Consider the following 16,942-nt stretch of genomic DNA (forward strand, 5'->3'; position numbering starts at 1 on the left):
CCATCTGTTAGAAGCAGCCTTTTTATTTGTTTCATCTGTGAATGTCTGAAAAAGGAGATTTCTCAACTAAGGAGCTACTATGGTTCTTTACTTTGAAAAACCATACCTCACTGAATTTAAAGTGCCACAACTGTCTCCTTCTTCCTCTTTGTGGTCTGGGACCCTGCCGCCCGTACCAGCTCTAGAAAGATGGCCTGGCAAGGCAAGGATGAGAAAAAAAATGAGACAGTTCTCCCAGGGTAGTATGTGCCAAGGCAAAGGGACAGGTGCCTAATTTTCCATGTGGGATGTCACCTGCATCTCTGTATGTGGGGTGGGGGGAGTGGTATTAAGAATGTATAGCCAGTGGGCCTGTTGCCCTTTCTTACAGTTTCTTGAGGTAAAAGTTCTCAGTCCAGCTCATGTACTATCTAGTTAGAGGAGATCCTGCCCAGCTTCTTTTAGTCTTTGTTTTCGGTGACATTATTCCACTCCTTTCTCGTATGCCTTCCTAAGTATTTTAGCAGCAAATTACAAAGCTCCTAGCCAGAACTCATTTCAATCCAAAGATGTGTTTGAAGTGCCAAGTGTGAATTCTTTTTTTATACAACAGCTTTATTGAGGTAAATTTACATATCATAAAATTCACTCATTTAAGTGAGCGAATCAGTGGTTTTTAGTAAATTTGCCTAGTTGTGCAACTGTCTAATCCAATTTTAGAACATTGGAACATTAGAACCAATTTAGAACATTCATTACGCCAGTAAGATCCTTCATGCCCATTTTTCAATGAATCCCTGTTCCCATCATCAGCCCTGGGCAGCCATTCATCTGCTCTCTATAGATGTGCCTTTTCTGGACATTTCAAATGCATGGAATCATGTAGTATATGGCCTCTTGATCTGTCTTTGATTATACATTCTTATTACCATCTTAAAAATCTTGAAATGCCTTTCTAGCTTTTCCACAGGGTTTGACATTTTCGTGGTGAGAGGTCCAGGAAGGCCTTCTCTGACCTCATGGGATGTTGTTTTTTGGGCTTTTCATGATCTAGGAGCCTTGGGGTACATGGAGCTCTCAAAAAGTGCTGAAGGAGCTGCGTTGGGGAGTGCACACTAAGGAAAGCCAGCAGTCCTTTGGGGAATTCTCTCAAGGTTGGGTTAACATCATCCAACACTGATCTTTATTTGTCCAGAAGTGCTAAATTTCCTTTTATTCTTTTGTTGTTGGTTTGGTTGGTTTGGTTTTGTTTTCTTTTTTAAGTCTTTATTGAATTTGTTACAATATTGCTTCTGTTTTATGTTTTGGTTTTTTGGCTGCGAGGCAGGTGGGATCTTAGCTTCCCGACCAGGGATTGAACCCACACCGCTTGCATTGGAAGGCAAAGTCTTAACCACTGGACCACCATGGAAGTCCCCCTTCGTGTGTCTTTTGAAAACCCACTCACTTCTCTGTTGACGTTTATCCTTTTCTCCCAAATGAAGGCAAGGAAAACAGAGCTGGGGCAGGGGGTGGTCAGAGGCGATAGAATTAATTTGTCTTCCTGGATTTCTACTGCTGTTTTCCCCATTCTGCCCATGCACTTGCATCAGAGTTTGAGTTAAAATCACAGTGCAGAGCAAACAGGAGCACTACTCTGATGAGGACCAAACAGACCTAGAGCTAAATGTTCTCAAGTGCCTCTCTGTGTGCCCACAGCTATGCTAAATGTCTGACACATGTCATTCACCTTTCACAGGGATTCTCTAAGCTTTATATAAAATCAGGCCCATTTTACAGATATGTAAATGGTAATCTTGCCCAGGATCACACAGCAGTAACTCCACTTTTATTCAGTTGGACCTTTTCTCTTTGGCCAAAATGTTCCTGTATCAAGCTACAAGTTAGCTCTAGCTAGTAACATCAGCAAGGGAAGGGGATAAATGCTTCTCTGAATCATGCTTTTTGTGTCTCCTTTTTTATTATAAAAACAATTTAATTCTATTAAATAAAAATGATCAAAAATATTTCTGTTCATACCAATCGCAAATATTTCAGTTTCCAAAAAATCTTTCTCTATCTTGTCCATCTGCTTTCCTCTTTTTATATAGTTGCCATAATGTTATATATTCCATTTTGTATTCTTCTATTTTATCTATTGTTTCTTGAAAGATTTTTTTCTATGTTAATACTTAGATTTTGCAACAATTATTTTTTAAAGTATTTAATAGACAACTTATTTCAAAACTTCATGTTTTAGTTTTCTATTTTACTTGAGTATTAATTGGGTATATATCTCATTATCTTCCTTTTAGTTTTAGATAATGTGAATTCTCTCATTAAGTTCAATTCATCTCTGTAGAATGTGCATCTGCTTCATTGACCCTAGTTCTTTTTTTTTTAATTGAAGTGTGGTTGATTTACAATGCTTCAGGTATATAGCAAAGTGATTCAGTTTTATAAATACACACACACACACACACATATATACATATATACACATACATATATGGCTATTCTTTTTCATATTCTTTTCCATTATAGGTTATTACAAGGTATTGAATATAGTTCCCTGTGTATATAGTAGGTCCTTGTTTATCTATTTTATATGTAGTGGTATCTGTTAATCCCAAATTCCTTATTTATTCCTCCCCCCTTCTTTCCCCTTTGGTAACCATAAGTTTGTTTTCTATGTCTATGCATCTATTTCTGTTTTGTAAATAATGTAATTATCATTTTAATGACTGCAAAATATTCCATTCATTTTATAAGACATAATTTTGACTGGTCTTCTAATGTGAGACGTAAATTATTTTCAAATTTTTGTCATCACAAATGGTGCTATATACTCATGTAGAAAGATTATTTTCATTGTGAATTATTTCCTTATGATAAAATCCCAGAATGTGATTTCTGACTTGGACTGGAGAACATTTTTGTAGCTCTGTAAGCATAGTGCCAGATGGCTTTCCAAAAGTGTTGTACTAGATTGACTTCTAGGTAGAGCTGCACAGTGATATAGGATAATAGAAACTCACTCTTTTAATACCTAATAAGATGAACAACTACAACAACAGCAGTTTAAGCCTAAAAAATTCCCAGCAGTAACTTTTTTTTAAAAAAGTTACAGCCTGATTCTTTAAACATTGAAAGGTAGAGGACAAGGAGAGAAACAAAAGTTCCTGCAACCCAGAACTCACAACTCCACTGTCCTTCTAAAAATGATGCTGAGAAGAAAGGGGGTGAGTTGAAAAAATTCTGAGAGTTCTCACTGATAATCGCCAGTGTGGAAAAAGCAGACTGCAGTGGTGATTGGGCAGCTGCAAAAAAAAATCTCTAAGAGAAACCTTTGAATGTGAAACCCCTCCATAATTCAGTAGGACCTTATTATGAGTGGGAGAAACTACCAGGGCTTGCATCTTCCAGAGCTCCATGCTGGATGAGGGATGTAAGCTGAAGTTTTCAGGAGTGAACCATGTTTCTAACTGAGGAATGGACCCATGGTTCAGGAAAATTGGCCAAATTTTAAAAAGGAGCGCAAAGCCCAGGTTACCTGGCAAGGGCAACTGAGTATGTCCTTTTACCCAACCCCTGTACCCTCAGGCTACAGAAAAGAAATCCACACACCAGTCCTTGAATTGTGGCCAAGAAAGTGGAGGAAACAGGACTTCCCTGGTGGCACAGTGGTTGAGAATCCACCTGCCAATGCAGGGAACACGGCTTCAATCCCTGATCCGGGAAGATCCCACATGCTATGAAGCAGCTAAGCCTGTGCGCTACAACGACTGAGCCCACATGCTGCAACTACTGAAGCCTGTGTGCCTGGAGCCTATGCTGCACAACAAGAGAAGCCACCATGCTGAGAAGCCCGCACACCACAAAAAGAGTAGCCCCCAGTTGCCTCAACTAGAGAAAAGCCCACGCACAGCAGTGAAGACCCAACACAGCCAAAAAAAAAAAGGAAAGTGAGGGAAATAAACTCACCCCAGATAATGTTGGGGAAAATATCAAGCAGATTTTACCTAATTATATCAGAGCAAGAACATCTGCAAGAGAAACAGAGACCGAGAGAGAAAGACAGAGAGTGAGAATCTAAAAGAAAAACTTGACCTAGGAAACATGAAATAATTGTGTTGCAAGCACTTAGTAATAATATAAATTTAATTTTAAAAATTTATAGATGGACAGTGTGCTACTGGCAAAGGGATAGATATATAGATCAATGGAACAGAATTGAGAGTCCAGAAATGAGCCCCTCATATTTATAGTGACTTGATTTTTGACAAGGGTACCAAGATAATTTTATGGGAAAAGAATAATCCTTTCAACACATGGTGCTGGGATAAATGAATATATACATGGAAAATAATGAATTTGGACCTCTACTTTACACCATAGTCAAAAATTAACTCAAAATGGATCAAAGATCTAAATTCCAGTTAAAATTATAAAAGTTTAGAAGAAAACATAGTTGCAAATGTTCATGACCTTGGACTAGGCAACAATGTCTTAGGACACTAAAAGCACAAGCAGCAAAAGAAAAAATCGTTAAACTGAACTTCATCAAAATTAAAAATTTTTGTGCTTCAAAGGACATCAAGAAAGTGAAAAAGCAACTCACAGAATGGGTGAAATTTTTTGCATTTATCATTTATCTGATAAGGGACTTGTATCTAGAATGTATAAAGAAGTATTATAATTCAATAATGAAAAGATAAATAACACAATTTTAAAATGGGCAAAGTAACTGAATAGACATTTCTTCAAAGAAGATATACAAAGGTCCAGTAAGCACATGACAAGAACTTGACAGTATTAGCAGGAAAATGCAAATCAAAAACACGAGATACCACTTCACAACTACGAGAATAATAAAAAAAAGAGATGGAAAACAACAAGTGTTGGTGAGAACGTGGGAAAATTGGAACCCTCACATGTTATAATGGAAATGTAAAATAGTACAGCAGCTTTGGAAAACAGCATTTGGCAGTTCCTCAAAACTTAAACAAACAAAACAAGTTAAACAGAGTTACCATATGACCAAGCAATTCCACTCCTAGATATATGCCCAAGAGAAACAAAAACATATATCCACACAAAACTTGTACACAAATGTTCATAACAGCATAATTCATGATGGCCAAAAAGTGAAAACAATCCAAATGTCCATCAACTGATGAATGAATAAATAAAATATAGTATATCCGTACAATTAAATATTATTCAACAAATAAGTATTATTCAATATTACTGAAATGAAGTAATAATACATGCTACCACATGGATAAACCTTAAAAACATTATGGTGAGTAAAAGAAGCCAATCACAAAAGAACATCTATTGGATTATTTCATTTATACGAAGTGTCCAGAATAGCAAATCTATAGAGACAGAAAGCACATTAGTGGTTGCCTAGTGTTGGGGGCAAGAGAGGAGGTGAGGGATGGGAAGAGGATTTGGGAAGTGACAGCTAAGAGGTATGAGGTTTCTTTTTGGAGTAATGAAATGTTCTAAAATTGATTATGGTGATGACTGTACAACCCTGTGAATATTAATATATTCATACACACATGTATTTTTTTTTTGGCTGTGTTGGGTCTTCATTGCTGCTTGTGGGCTTTTTCTAGTCGTGGTGAGTGGGAGCTCCTTTTCATTGTGGTGCACAGGCTTCTCAGTGCAGTGGCTTCTCTTGCTGTGGAGCATGGGCTCTAGGAGCGCAGGCTTCAGGAATTGCAGCACGCGGGCTCAGTAGTTGTGCCATGTGGGCCCTAGGGTGCCTAGGCTTCAGTAGTTGTGGCACATGGGCTCAGTAGTTGTGACTCTTGGGCTCTGGAGTACAGGCTCAGTAGTTGTGGTACATGGGCTTAGTTGCTCTGCAGCATGTGGGATCTTCCCAGCCCAAGGCTCAAACCTGTGTCCCTTGCATTGGCGGGTGGATTCTTAACCACTGCACCACCAGGGAAGTCCCATGTATTTTTATTAAACCATTGAATTGTACAATTGAAATGGATGAATTATATCATATGTGAATTATATCTTAATAAATCTGTCATTTTAAAGTTTGTAGATGAGTTGGTAAAACCACAGAATCAGAGAAAAAAGAGGGATTGAAAAACCAAAGAAACAAATTGAGAGCTAACCAATACTATTAATGATATAATAAATTAGAACCAGCAAGGAATAAAGCATAGACAGTTAAAAAAGTGGCTTAGAGGAAAGGTTTGAGATAACTATACTTGCTATAGAGACAAAGTCTAAGAGCAATTATAAAGAATATGATTGATATGGAGACCAAACAGTGCTGATTCCTTTACTAGGTAACCCAATGAATAGTGTAGACAATATATACTAAGATATTAATGCAGAAATTTTTCATAAAATGAAGAACTGTTTCCGCAAATTTTAAGAGTATTCTGTGTTGCAACAAAAACTGATACAGAGGGGCTTCCTAGATGGCGCAGTGAGTAAGAATCCGCCTGCCAGTGCCGGGGGCACTGGTTCAAGCTCTGCTCCAGGAAGGTCCCACATGCCGCGAGCAGCTAAGCCCATGCGCCACAACTATTGAGCCTCCGCTTTAGAGCCCGTGAGCCACAACTACTGAGCCTATGTACTGCAGCTATTGAAGCCCACGCACCTAGAGCCCGTGCCCTGCAACAAGAGAAGCCACAGCAATGAGGAGCCCTGCACACCACAACGAAGAGTAGCCCCCACTCACCGCAACTAAAGAAAGCCCACGCACGGCAAAAAAGACCCAACACAGCCAATAAATAAATAAATAAATAAAAATTAAAAAAAAAAACTGATACAGAATAACTGACCAAAAGAAATAATATGATTAAATTATTGCACTACCAGGATAAAAGAGATTCCATCAGGCATCTGGATAGGAAAGAAAAATCAATAAAAGTGGAAACATCTGATGGGCCTCAGGCTTCTCTACACAGCAACCTAGAATGCAAGAAGACACGCTGGAACAATGGTCTGCAACATTCTGAGGGAAAGAAAGAAAATGTGACATAAGAATACTACTCTTGGGCTTCCCAGGTGGCGCAGTGGTTAAGAATCTGCCTGCCAATGCAGGGCACACGGGTTTGAGCCCTGGGCCAGGAAGATGCCACATGCCGCAGAGCAACTAAGCCCATGCACCACAACTACTGAGCCTGTGCTCTAGAGCCTGCCAGCCACAACTATTGAGCCCACGTGCCACAGCTACTGAAACCTGCGTGCCTAGAGCCCGTGCTCCACAACAAGAGAAGCCACCACAGTGAGAAGCCCGCACACTGCAACAAAGAGTAGCCCCCACTCACTGCAACTAGAGAAAGCCCACAAGCAGCAACAAAGACCCAACACGGCCAATAAATAAATAAATAAATTTATTTTAAAAAAATATACTACTCTTAGCCAAGTCACTGTTCAAATGCAAAAGGCAGACATTCTCAAACATGCAAGAACTGAGAAAACTGAGCCCTGATAAGTCCATTCCTGGAAATAAAAAATGAAATCAGCCAACTAACAAATCAATCAAGATAAAGACTCTTGGGGACTTCCCTGGTGGTCCAATGGGTAAGACTCTGTGCTCCCAATGCAGGGGGCCCAGATTTGACCCATGGTCAAGGAACTAGATCCCTCATGCATGTCACAACTAAGAGTCTGCATGCTGCAACTAAGAAGCCCACATGCCACAACTAAGAAGTTTACATGCTGCAACTAAAGATCCCACATGCCAAAATGCAGATTCCACATGCTGCAATTAAGTCCTGGTGCAGCCAAAATAAATAAATAAACAGTAAATAAATAAAATGAATAAATAAATAAACATAGCAGTGTATACATGTCAAATTTAAAAAAAAAAAGAACTCAAATAGTCTGTGGAAGGTGGGGGGGGACTCGAGGGAGGGTGGGGGGGAGTTGAGGGAGGGAGGGAATACGGGGATATGTGTATAAAAACAGATGATTGAACTTGGTGTACCCCCCAAAAAATAAAAAAATAAAACCCCTGAGTTTGAGTGTTAAACCTATTTAAACAGAGACCTAAAGACTAAGAGAATTATAGTTATAGAACAAAATGTCAGGGTTATAATCCCTGAAAAAGTAAAAGTTATATCATCAAGAACAACAAAAGGAACCAAAGGAGAGGAGATGGAAGAGTAAGAGTTAATCATGTCCTAGTTCATAAAGGTATCAATGAAAGTGGTCTAACATTGAGTTACATGTATTTACAAATGAAATGTGATATCAGGATTTACTTCAAAATACTCCAGACAGAGAAAGAAGGAAGAAACAAAACAAAAGGGAGGGAGGAAGTGAGGAGAGAAGAAAAATGAATATGGGGGTGGCTGGTGTTGGGGAAATGAATGAGACACGAGTTGCCAAATGTTGAAGATTATTGAAGCTAGATAATGGGTACAGGGCAGTTTATTATACTATTCTCCTTATTTTTGTGTATTTTTAAATTTTTTCACAATGAAAGGTTAAAATATAATAAAGTTGGATTAAATGATTTTTAAAATCACAACGACTTTAAGCCCTAATGGCTTAAAAATTTTTTTTTAGTTAAGCAGCATCTTGCTAAGAGGGTAGATATTAAAAGTTTTCATCACAAGAAAAAAAATTTTTTTGGACTGAAATGTTTCATCCCTTGAACTGAAGCTGAAGACTCTCTTACACACACATACACCCTACAACCACCAACCCTGCCCTCTTTGGGCCAGTTATAAGCAAATTCTGTGGAGAGAGAAGCAAGTCACTTGTGCCTACTGCTTGGGTGGCTGGGCAATGGGGCAGCCCTCTCATGCCCGGTGCTGTTGTGAGTCACAGCGCCCCGCACTTGTCTTGTTGGGGCCTGGGTAATTCCTCCATGTCCCCTTCAGAAGGTTTTTCTCTCTCTCTTTTTTTTAAATTTTATTTCATTCTGCAGGCTTTGCAATTAGTATCTAATAGATTCTTCATGGCATTCTCTAGATGAGGAAATTGAGGCTCAGAGGAGGGAGTCACCCACCCAGGGCCCCACAGTGAGTCAATAAGGAGTAGTTGGATGGGAGGCCACATCCTTCCCTGACACCCTTGTCATTTCCACTCCTCATCTTGAAGTGAAAAAAAGAAAAAGACACCCACCAATTACAGAGGCAGGGACCTCACTGGGAAAAAGGATCATAGGAACTCTGTGTGCTGCTTTTGTGGGGGATGTGGGGAGTGGTTCCAGATGGGTATGGTGATTGTACTTTGAAAGAATTAGTGGAGTGGAAAGGCGACTCAGAATCACTGCTGTGTATTGATCAGACACCAGAGACCAGGGACCTAGATGCTGCCCAGCTACTGACTTCCACACCAAGAATATCTGGAAGGCAGCAGTTCAGTTGTCCTTCCCTTACACAATAGTTACTGAGGGTGTACTATGTGCTCCCTCCATACCTGTTCAGACATGTGTTCAATAAGGATTTATTAAGCACCTACTGTGTGCTAGGCACTACACTAGTTGTTGGGGATACAACCGTGAATAAAACAGATACAATCCCCTTGCCCTCACGGAGTTCACGTTCTAGTTGAGGAAGACAGGCAGACACGCAGAATAAGTAGACACGCACAATAAGATAATTGCAGATGTACTAAGTGCAAATATGGAAGCACACTGGCAACTTCAATGGAGACCCACAGGGGCCCTACCTAAAGTGTTCAGGGAAGGTCTCTCAGAGGAAGTGACCTCTGAGCTGAGACCTGAAAGATAAGAACAAGCCAGGTGGAAAGCAGGAGGAAGAGCTGCCAGACAGAAGGAAAAGCAGATGCAGAAGCCCCGAGGTGGGATCTGAAACAAGATGCTGCAGTAAAGTGGGTGAGTAGCCTGTTTCACACAGTGTCTGTCAAGGGGAGTTTGGAAAGTTAGCAGGAGCAACATGCAGGGCAGGGCTTTAACGGCCTGTTGTCAACTGGTTATCTTTAGCCCATACCGAAGGAGCCCCTGAAAACTCCCAGAGGTTCCATGACTAGCCCAAGGTCAGAAAAGCAGCAAGGCGCACATGTTGCCCCATATTTTATGCTTTACTACTGCTACCTGGTGCTGAACCACAGGCCCCCAAACCTGTGGAGCCTGAGATATGAGCCCTGGGGGGCCCCAAGAGGTTCAACAGCTCCTTCAGTGTTGCCCAGTGGAAAGCGCTGCTCTTCCTCCCTGGCTTCTGGGGTTAGGTTCACACAGTTGTCCCCAGATTAGGGAGGCCCTCCTGGACTCCTCAGACACTCAGGTCTGTGCAGCACAAAGTCCTCTCCAGACAGTGGTCTGTGGCCCCAGCCTGACCTAGAGTTGGTCCAACTCTGCAAATCCAAGTTGAAGCATCCTGACTTCTCACAAACAACCTTGTAGCCCTGTAACTCTCCAGCTCTGCTACAACTGGCTTCTGCCTTCCCACTACCTTTCTGCTGTCTCCCTACCTACAACCCCTCCAGGCCACCCCTCCAGTTTGGCCCCCAGGGCCCACCTCTTCCACCTTTCTCTCTCATCAGCACCTTCTACTCCCTCCTTCCCTTATCCTCCTCCCAAACACACCTGGCAAAGCCCCAACCTTGGATCAATACACCATCCCTCTTTTTTTTTCCCACTCATGCTCCAGAGCTGCTGAACAGTACAGGAGAAAACCACATAAGCAGGAGGCTTGGCATTAGTTTCATGGTCTCCAGCCTCAGTCTGAGGAAGCAGAAAGACCATAGACTTCGGACTCAAATAGATCTATTTTGGAATATAAATGCAAAATCCTCAACAAAATACTAGCAAACTAAATCCAACAATACATTAAAAGGATTATACACCATGATCAAGTGGGATTTATCAATTTCCACAAATCAGTCAATGTGAAACACCGTATTAAACTGAAGAATAAAAAGCATATGATCTTCTCAATGCTGAAAAAGCTTCTGATAAAATCAACATTCATTTATGATTAAAAACGCTCCAGAAAGTGGGTGTAGAGAGGACATGCCTCAACATAATAAAGGCCATATATGACAGACCCACAGCTAACATCATACTCAATGGTGAAAAGCTGAAATAATTTCCTCTAAGATCAGGAACAAGATAAGGATGCCCACTCTTCCCACTTTTATTCAACATAGTTTTGGAAGTCCTAGCCACAGCAATCAGAGAAGAAAAATAAATAAAAGGAATCCAAATTGGAAAAGAAGTGAAACTGTCACTGTTTGAAAATGACGTACTATACATAGAAAATCCTAAAGACACTACCAGAAAGCTACTAAAGCTCATCAACAATTTGGTAAAGTTGCAGGATACAAAATTAATGTACAGAACTCTGTTGCTTTTCTATACACTAACAATGAAATATCAGAAAAAGAAATTAAGGAAGCAATCCCATTTACCCTTGCATCAAAAAGAATAAAATACCTAGGAATAAACCCACCTAAGGAGGCAAAATACCTGTACTCTGAAAACTATTAAGACACTAATGAAAGAAATTGAATATAATACAGATGGAGAGATATACCATGTTCTTGGACTGGAAGAATCAATATGGTTAAAATGACCATATTACCCAAGGCAACTTACAGATTCAGTGCAATCCTTATCAAATTATCAATGGCATTTTTCACAGAACTAGAACAAATAATCCTAAATTTTATATGGAACCATAAAAGACCCAGAATTGCCAGAGTAATCCTGAGAAAGAAGAACAGAGCTGGAGGTATCATACTCCCTGACTTCAGACTATACTACAAAGCTACAGAAATCAAAACAGTATGGTACTGACACAAAAACAGACACACATATAAATGGAACGGGATAGAAAGCCCAGAAATAAACCCATGCACTTATGGTCAATTAATCTACAACAAAGGAGGCAAGACTATACAATGGAGAAAAGACAATCTCTTCAATAAATGGTGCTAGGAAAACTGGACAGCTACATGTAAAAGAATGAAATTAGAACATTCTCTAACACCATATACAAAAATAAATTCAAAATGGATTAAAGATTTAAATGTAAGACTGAATACTATAAAACTCCTAGAAGAAAATATAGGCAGAACACTCTTTGACATGAATCACAGCAATATTTTTTTGGATTCATCTCCTAATGTAATGGAAAAAAAAGTAAAACTAAACAAATGGGACCTAATTAAACTTAAACGCTTTTGTACAGCAAAGGAAACCATAAGCAAAACAAAAAGACAGCCTACAGAATGGGAGAAAACACTTGCAAACAATGCAACTGACAAGGGATTAATTTCCAAACTATACAAACAGCTCATACAGCTTACTATCAAAAAAAAAAAAAAAACCAATCAAAAAAAAAAAATGGGCAGAAGACCTAAATAGATATTTTTCCAAAGAAGACATACAGATGCCCAACAGGCATATGAAAAGATGCTCAATATTGCTAATTATTAGAGACATGCAAATCAAAACTATAATGAGGTATCACCTCACACCAGTCAGAAAGGTCATCACCAAAAAGTCTACAAATACTAAATGCTGGAGAGGGTGTGGAGAAAAAGTAACCCTCCTACACTGTTGGTGGGAATATAAATTAGTGCAGCCACTATGGAGAAGAGTATGGCAGGTCCTCAAAACACCAAAAATAGAGTTACTATATGATCCAGCAATCCTACTCCTGGGCATATATCTGGAGAAAATATAATTTGAAAAGATACATGCACCCCAATATTCATAGCAGCACTATTTACAATAGCCAAGACATGGAAGCAACCTAAATATTCATCAACAGATGAATGGATAAGAAAATGTGGTGTATATATATACAATGAAATATTACTCAGCCAGAAAAAAAACAATGAAATAATGACACTTATGGCAGCATGAATGGACCTAGAGATTATCATATTAAGTGAAGTCAGACAGAGAAAGACAAATATCATATGATATCACTAGTATGTGAAATCTTAAAAAAACGGTACAAATGAATTTATTTGTAAAACAGAAATAGACTCACAGACATAGAAAACAAACTTATGGTTACCAAAGGGGAAAGGAGTGGAGAAGGATAAATTGGGAGTTTGGGATTAACATATACACACTACTATATATAAAATAGATAATCAATAAGGACCTTCCAAATAGCGCAGGGAACTGTATTCAGTATCTTATAGTAACCTATAATGGAAAAGAATCTGAAAAATAATATATATACATATATATATAACTGAATCATTTTGCTGTATACCTGAAACTAACACAGCTTTGTAAATCAACTATACTTCAATTTTAAAAAAATTTCCTCACAAGAAAAATATTTAACTATGTATGGTGACGGATTTTGTAAGAATAGGATCATTTGATATTACGTGCATTACATATTAATATACACAAACCTTTATTAATATAATCACTTTATAATGTGATCACTTCACTATATATATAAATATCAAATCATTATACTCTATACCTGAAACTAAGTTATTTCTCAATTATACCTCAATTGATTAAAAAAAAAACACTTTTAGGAACCATTATCTCTTGTAGTGAATAATGATTATCTGAAGTTCAGCAGGTCCTTCAGTTTCATTTTAGTCTCCTTTTCTTCTAATTTAAGTAAAATTAGATTTAATGTTTTTATTTTTCAACAGTATAATATATAAAAATATATATTATTATATTTTATTATGTTGTATTAATATAAAGCATATACATATACATAGTGTATGATATGTTACATCAAATGATCCTATTCTAATAAAATCCTTTCTTTCATCTACCTATACTACCATCTTCAATATGTTTGGTGCCTTGAGAGAGGACTGGAAGGATTGCCATCAAAAGTCATCTCTGGATGTGAGATTTGGAGCGATTTGTTTTCTTCCTTTTTTGTTCTTTTCAACACTTCCTATCTATATTAGTAAGAGTAATTATTTGTATAATTAGCATCTATTATTTTTATGCATATAATAAAGTAATTACTCTTTAAAAGGTGCTGCTCCAGTTTATACAGTTACACAACTATGCCAGTACTGATACTTAACACATTTCAGATGCCTATGACTGAGGTAATATGAAATGTAAACCCCTGATGTACTAATAACCTGTTCTATTTCTTTGGGTCCAGGAAGCATCTATGATTTTTATTTCCTCAAGCAAGGTGGTGGACATTGGTACACATGGACAGAGTATATCACCAAAGAGGAGGAAAGCATCCCAGCAAATGCAAAGGTAAAAGAGAGTTATTGGCCACGGAACTTTGGTAATGACTTGATATTCAACAAAGTGGAGAGGTTAACATCAGGTCTGTGTTAGCATTTTTAAGAACTTACTTTAGAAAAAGGTTCAAACATGTGCTGGATTGAGTCTTCAGAAGCATGGACCTTAAAATCAGAAAGTCCCAGATTCCTTACTCAGTCTTCACGCTCTCTGCTTCAGTTTATTCAACTACACAATAGCAGGGAAAATACCTAAAGGATGGTTGCAAGGACTGAAGCCATTATTCATGAATTTGTGGCACACACTGTGTGCTGGGTCATGCTGCTGCTTTTCTGATTATGATCACTACCAGTAATGCCAAATGGTCATCAGTCCACCTCTCAGATCTCTCAGCCAAAAAGATCCTTACCTTTTCTTTAAAATTCCCAGAGAAAGATTTCTTTAATCAGAATTCTCGGAAAAATGGGTACCAATTAATAGATTTTCTAGTTAGCAGACAGCTGACCTACAACTCCCACTCATTTCCTTGTGGAAAATTTTTTCCAGATGTGCACTTTCATGCCTCTATTTGCAGTATCTCGTGGACATAATGTATCTGTCTGGGGATGACTGTAGACTGTTCAGGCCCCAGATAGAGTAGTAGATGGTGGATGGGAAAGTGGAAATATTGACAACAAAGTCAGACACCAGACAGGACCACAACGGCTTGTGAAAAGGGTGCAATAAGCAGGAGTGAATGTGTGTTGAATTCAGGACACACCCTGGAGGCTGAGTCTTGTAAGGAGCCCTACAGCACTGAGGCCCTAAACTTTCATTCTCCTTAAAGAGCATCATCACCTGAGATCAAGGGGTTTGAAATCTTGCTGGATTCATACAAATGAAAGTCCAATGCAGAAAATATTTTAGCTTTGCTGGGAATTCTTCCTTTGTCAAAAAATTGTTCTAGCCCCTGAAAATAAAAATCTATGAAACCCAACTTGCTTTAAATTCCTAGTCTTGGTACCTGGTTCTGCATTCAGAATCGCTTACTGGCTATGTGGCTTTGGACAAGTTAGCCAGCCATCCTCCAGTCTCAATTTTTTCATCTGAAAACGTGAGCTAATAATGTACCTGCTTCAGAGGGTTATTGGGAAAAGTGCAGGGAATAATACAGGCATAGCTCATAAAACATCCATAGCTCAACACCTGTTAATTCTCTTCCTTGCCACTTCAGTTCCTTTGTTCTCTCTGCTTCTTTTACTTTGATCAGATTATTTATCAAAAGAAGCCAAGCCTTTGTCTATCAGTATACACAAGGCCAGCATGTTCCACAGGCCCTATTGGTGCCATTTGCATTACGGTCAAATTTTGCTTTAGGGACACCATTTACATAAACCACAGTGTGAATTGTGCTCTCTAGAGTTACGCAACGCAGTGGCTCCGTGTTCACTGGCCCCTTCCCGTCTAGACATATAAGTGGACTTCAGCATATGAGTTAGATCTTACTACCTCTTCCTCTACCCACCCCCTCATTGGAGGGACCAAATGCAGCCAAATGGTTGTTGACATGGTTTGAGCTCAGAGTAGCCAAGCTAAGGGAAGGTGTTCTACTCAAAATAATAGGGATTCCAGAAGCTCAAGACCAAGCCCTTAGTGCCCAGTTGGAGTCTGAATACCAGGAATAGTATTGCAATGTGCATATTGGAAAAGGGGTTAATAGGAGGAACCAAGAATCTGAGCATTAGGAAAGCAGATGAGGAACAAGCACAGAGAATGGGGGTCAAGGGTCACACCTAACCCTTCTTGGACAGGCAGATGGCGTGTGGAAGGTGGATCTTCCCTGGGGCAAGGCAGACAGCTTGGTTCAGAGCAACAGTCTCAGAGGGCAGCAGCTATAGACACATCCTTACTGTAATTGGTGTGTATAATATGACATTTCAGTGGTTAAGAATATAGACCTTAGAATCAGACAAGCTGGAATTAAAATCCTTGCATTTCCACTTACTTGCTGTGTTAGTGAGCTCTGGATCTCAGTTTCCTCATCTCTAAAACAGAGTTTCCGCATCTCTAAAATGCCCATATTTACATGCAAGATCTCATTTAATCCTCAAAACAGCTCAGTGAACTAGGTGCCATTATTATCTCCATTTCACAGATGAAGAAACTAAGGCCCCTGGAGAGGTAAATTACTCAAAATTATAAAGATAAATAAGAGATGGATGGTGTACACCCCCCCCCCCCCAAAAAAAGAGATGGAGCTGGATGGATAGTAAGGGTAGAACCCAATTCTCCTGAATTCCAAGACCCAATCTCCTGGGCACAGTACCAAGACTTACCATGTCTTTGTGGCACAGGTCTCAGAACTCATCATCCCCACAATGGAGACGGCCCGGCAGTCCTTCTTCTTGAAAACCTACCTGGACCATGAGATTCCAATGCTATTTGTAGGACCCACAGGCACTGGCAAATCAGTCATCACCAACAACTTCCTTCTCCGCCTTCCCAAAAATACTTATCTGCCCAACTGCATCAATTTCTCTGCCAGAACCTCAGCCAATCAGACCCAGGATATCATCATGTCCAAGCTGGATCGACGGCGGAAGGGCCTTTTTGGGCCTCCCATAGGGAAGAAAGCTGTCGTGTTTGTGGGTAAGTCATTGGCCTGGATCTGGACACACCAGTTTCTTCTACTCTAAGCTGCAACAAAACAAAATCTCCCTTCGTGGGGCCACTGTATAGTCCTTTTACTCTCTCTGGGAGATAAAATATTTCTGGTTAATATAATTCAGCATTCCTTCCATCCTTCCTTCCAACTTTCCTTCCTTCCATCTTTGCATCCCTTCTTCT

General features: G+C 39.3%; 1 protein-coding gene across 1 annotated transcript in view; it reads left to right on the forward strand.

Annotated features, from left to right (window-relative positions):
• The window catches only part of DNAH3 (dynein axonemal heavy chain 3), a 200,660-nt gene that overhangs the window by 121,983 nt on the left and 61,735 nt on the right, over positions 1-16,942 (forward strand). Inside the window, exons 41-42 of the mRNA XM_057749021.1 lie at positions 14,025-14,128; positions 16,450-16,744. Coding sequence (XP_057605004.1) covers positions 14,025-14,128; positions 16,450-16,744 — 399 coding nt within the window. The remainder of the gene's footprint in view (positions 1-14,024; positions 14,129-16,449; positions 16,745-16,942) is intronic.

This window comes from Hippopotamus amphibius, chromosome 9 (assembly GCF_030028045.1).
Source record: "Hippopotamus amphibius kiboko isolate mHipAmp2 chromosome 9, mHipAmp2.hap2, whole genome shotgun sequence".
Lineage (NCBI taxonomy): Eukaryota > Metazoa > Chordata > Mammalia > Artiodactyla > Hippopotamidae > Hippopotamus > Hippopotamus amphibius.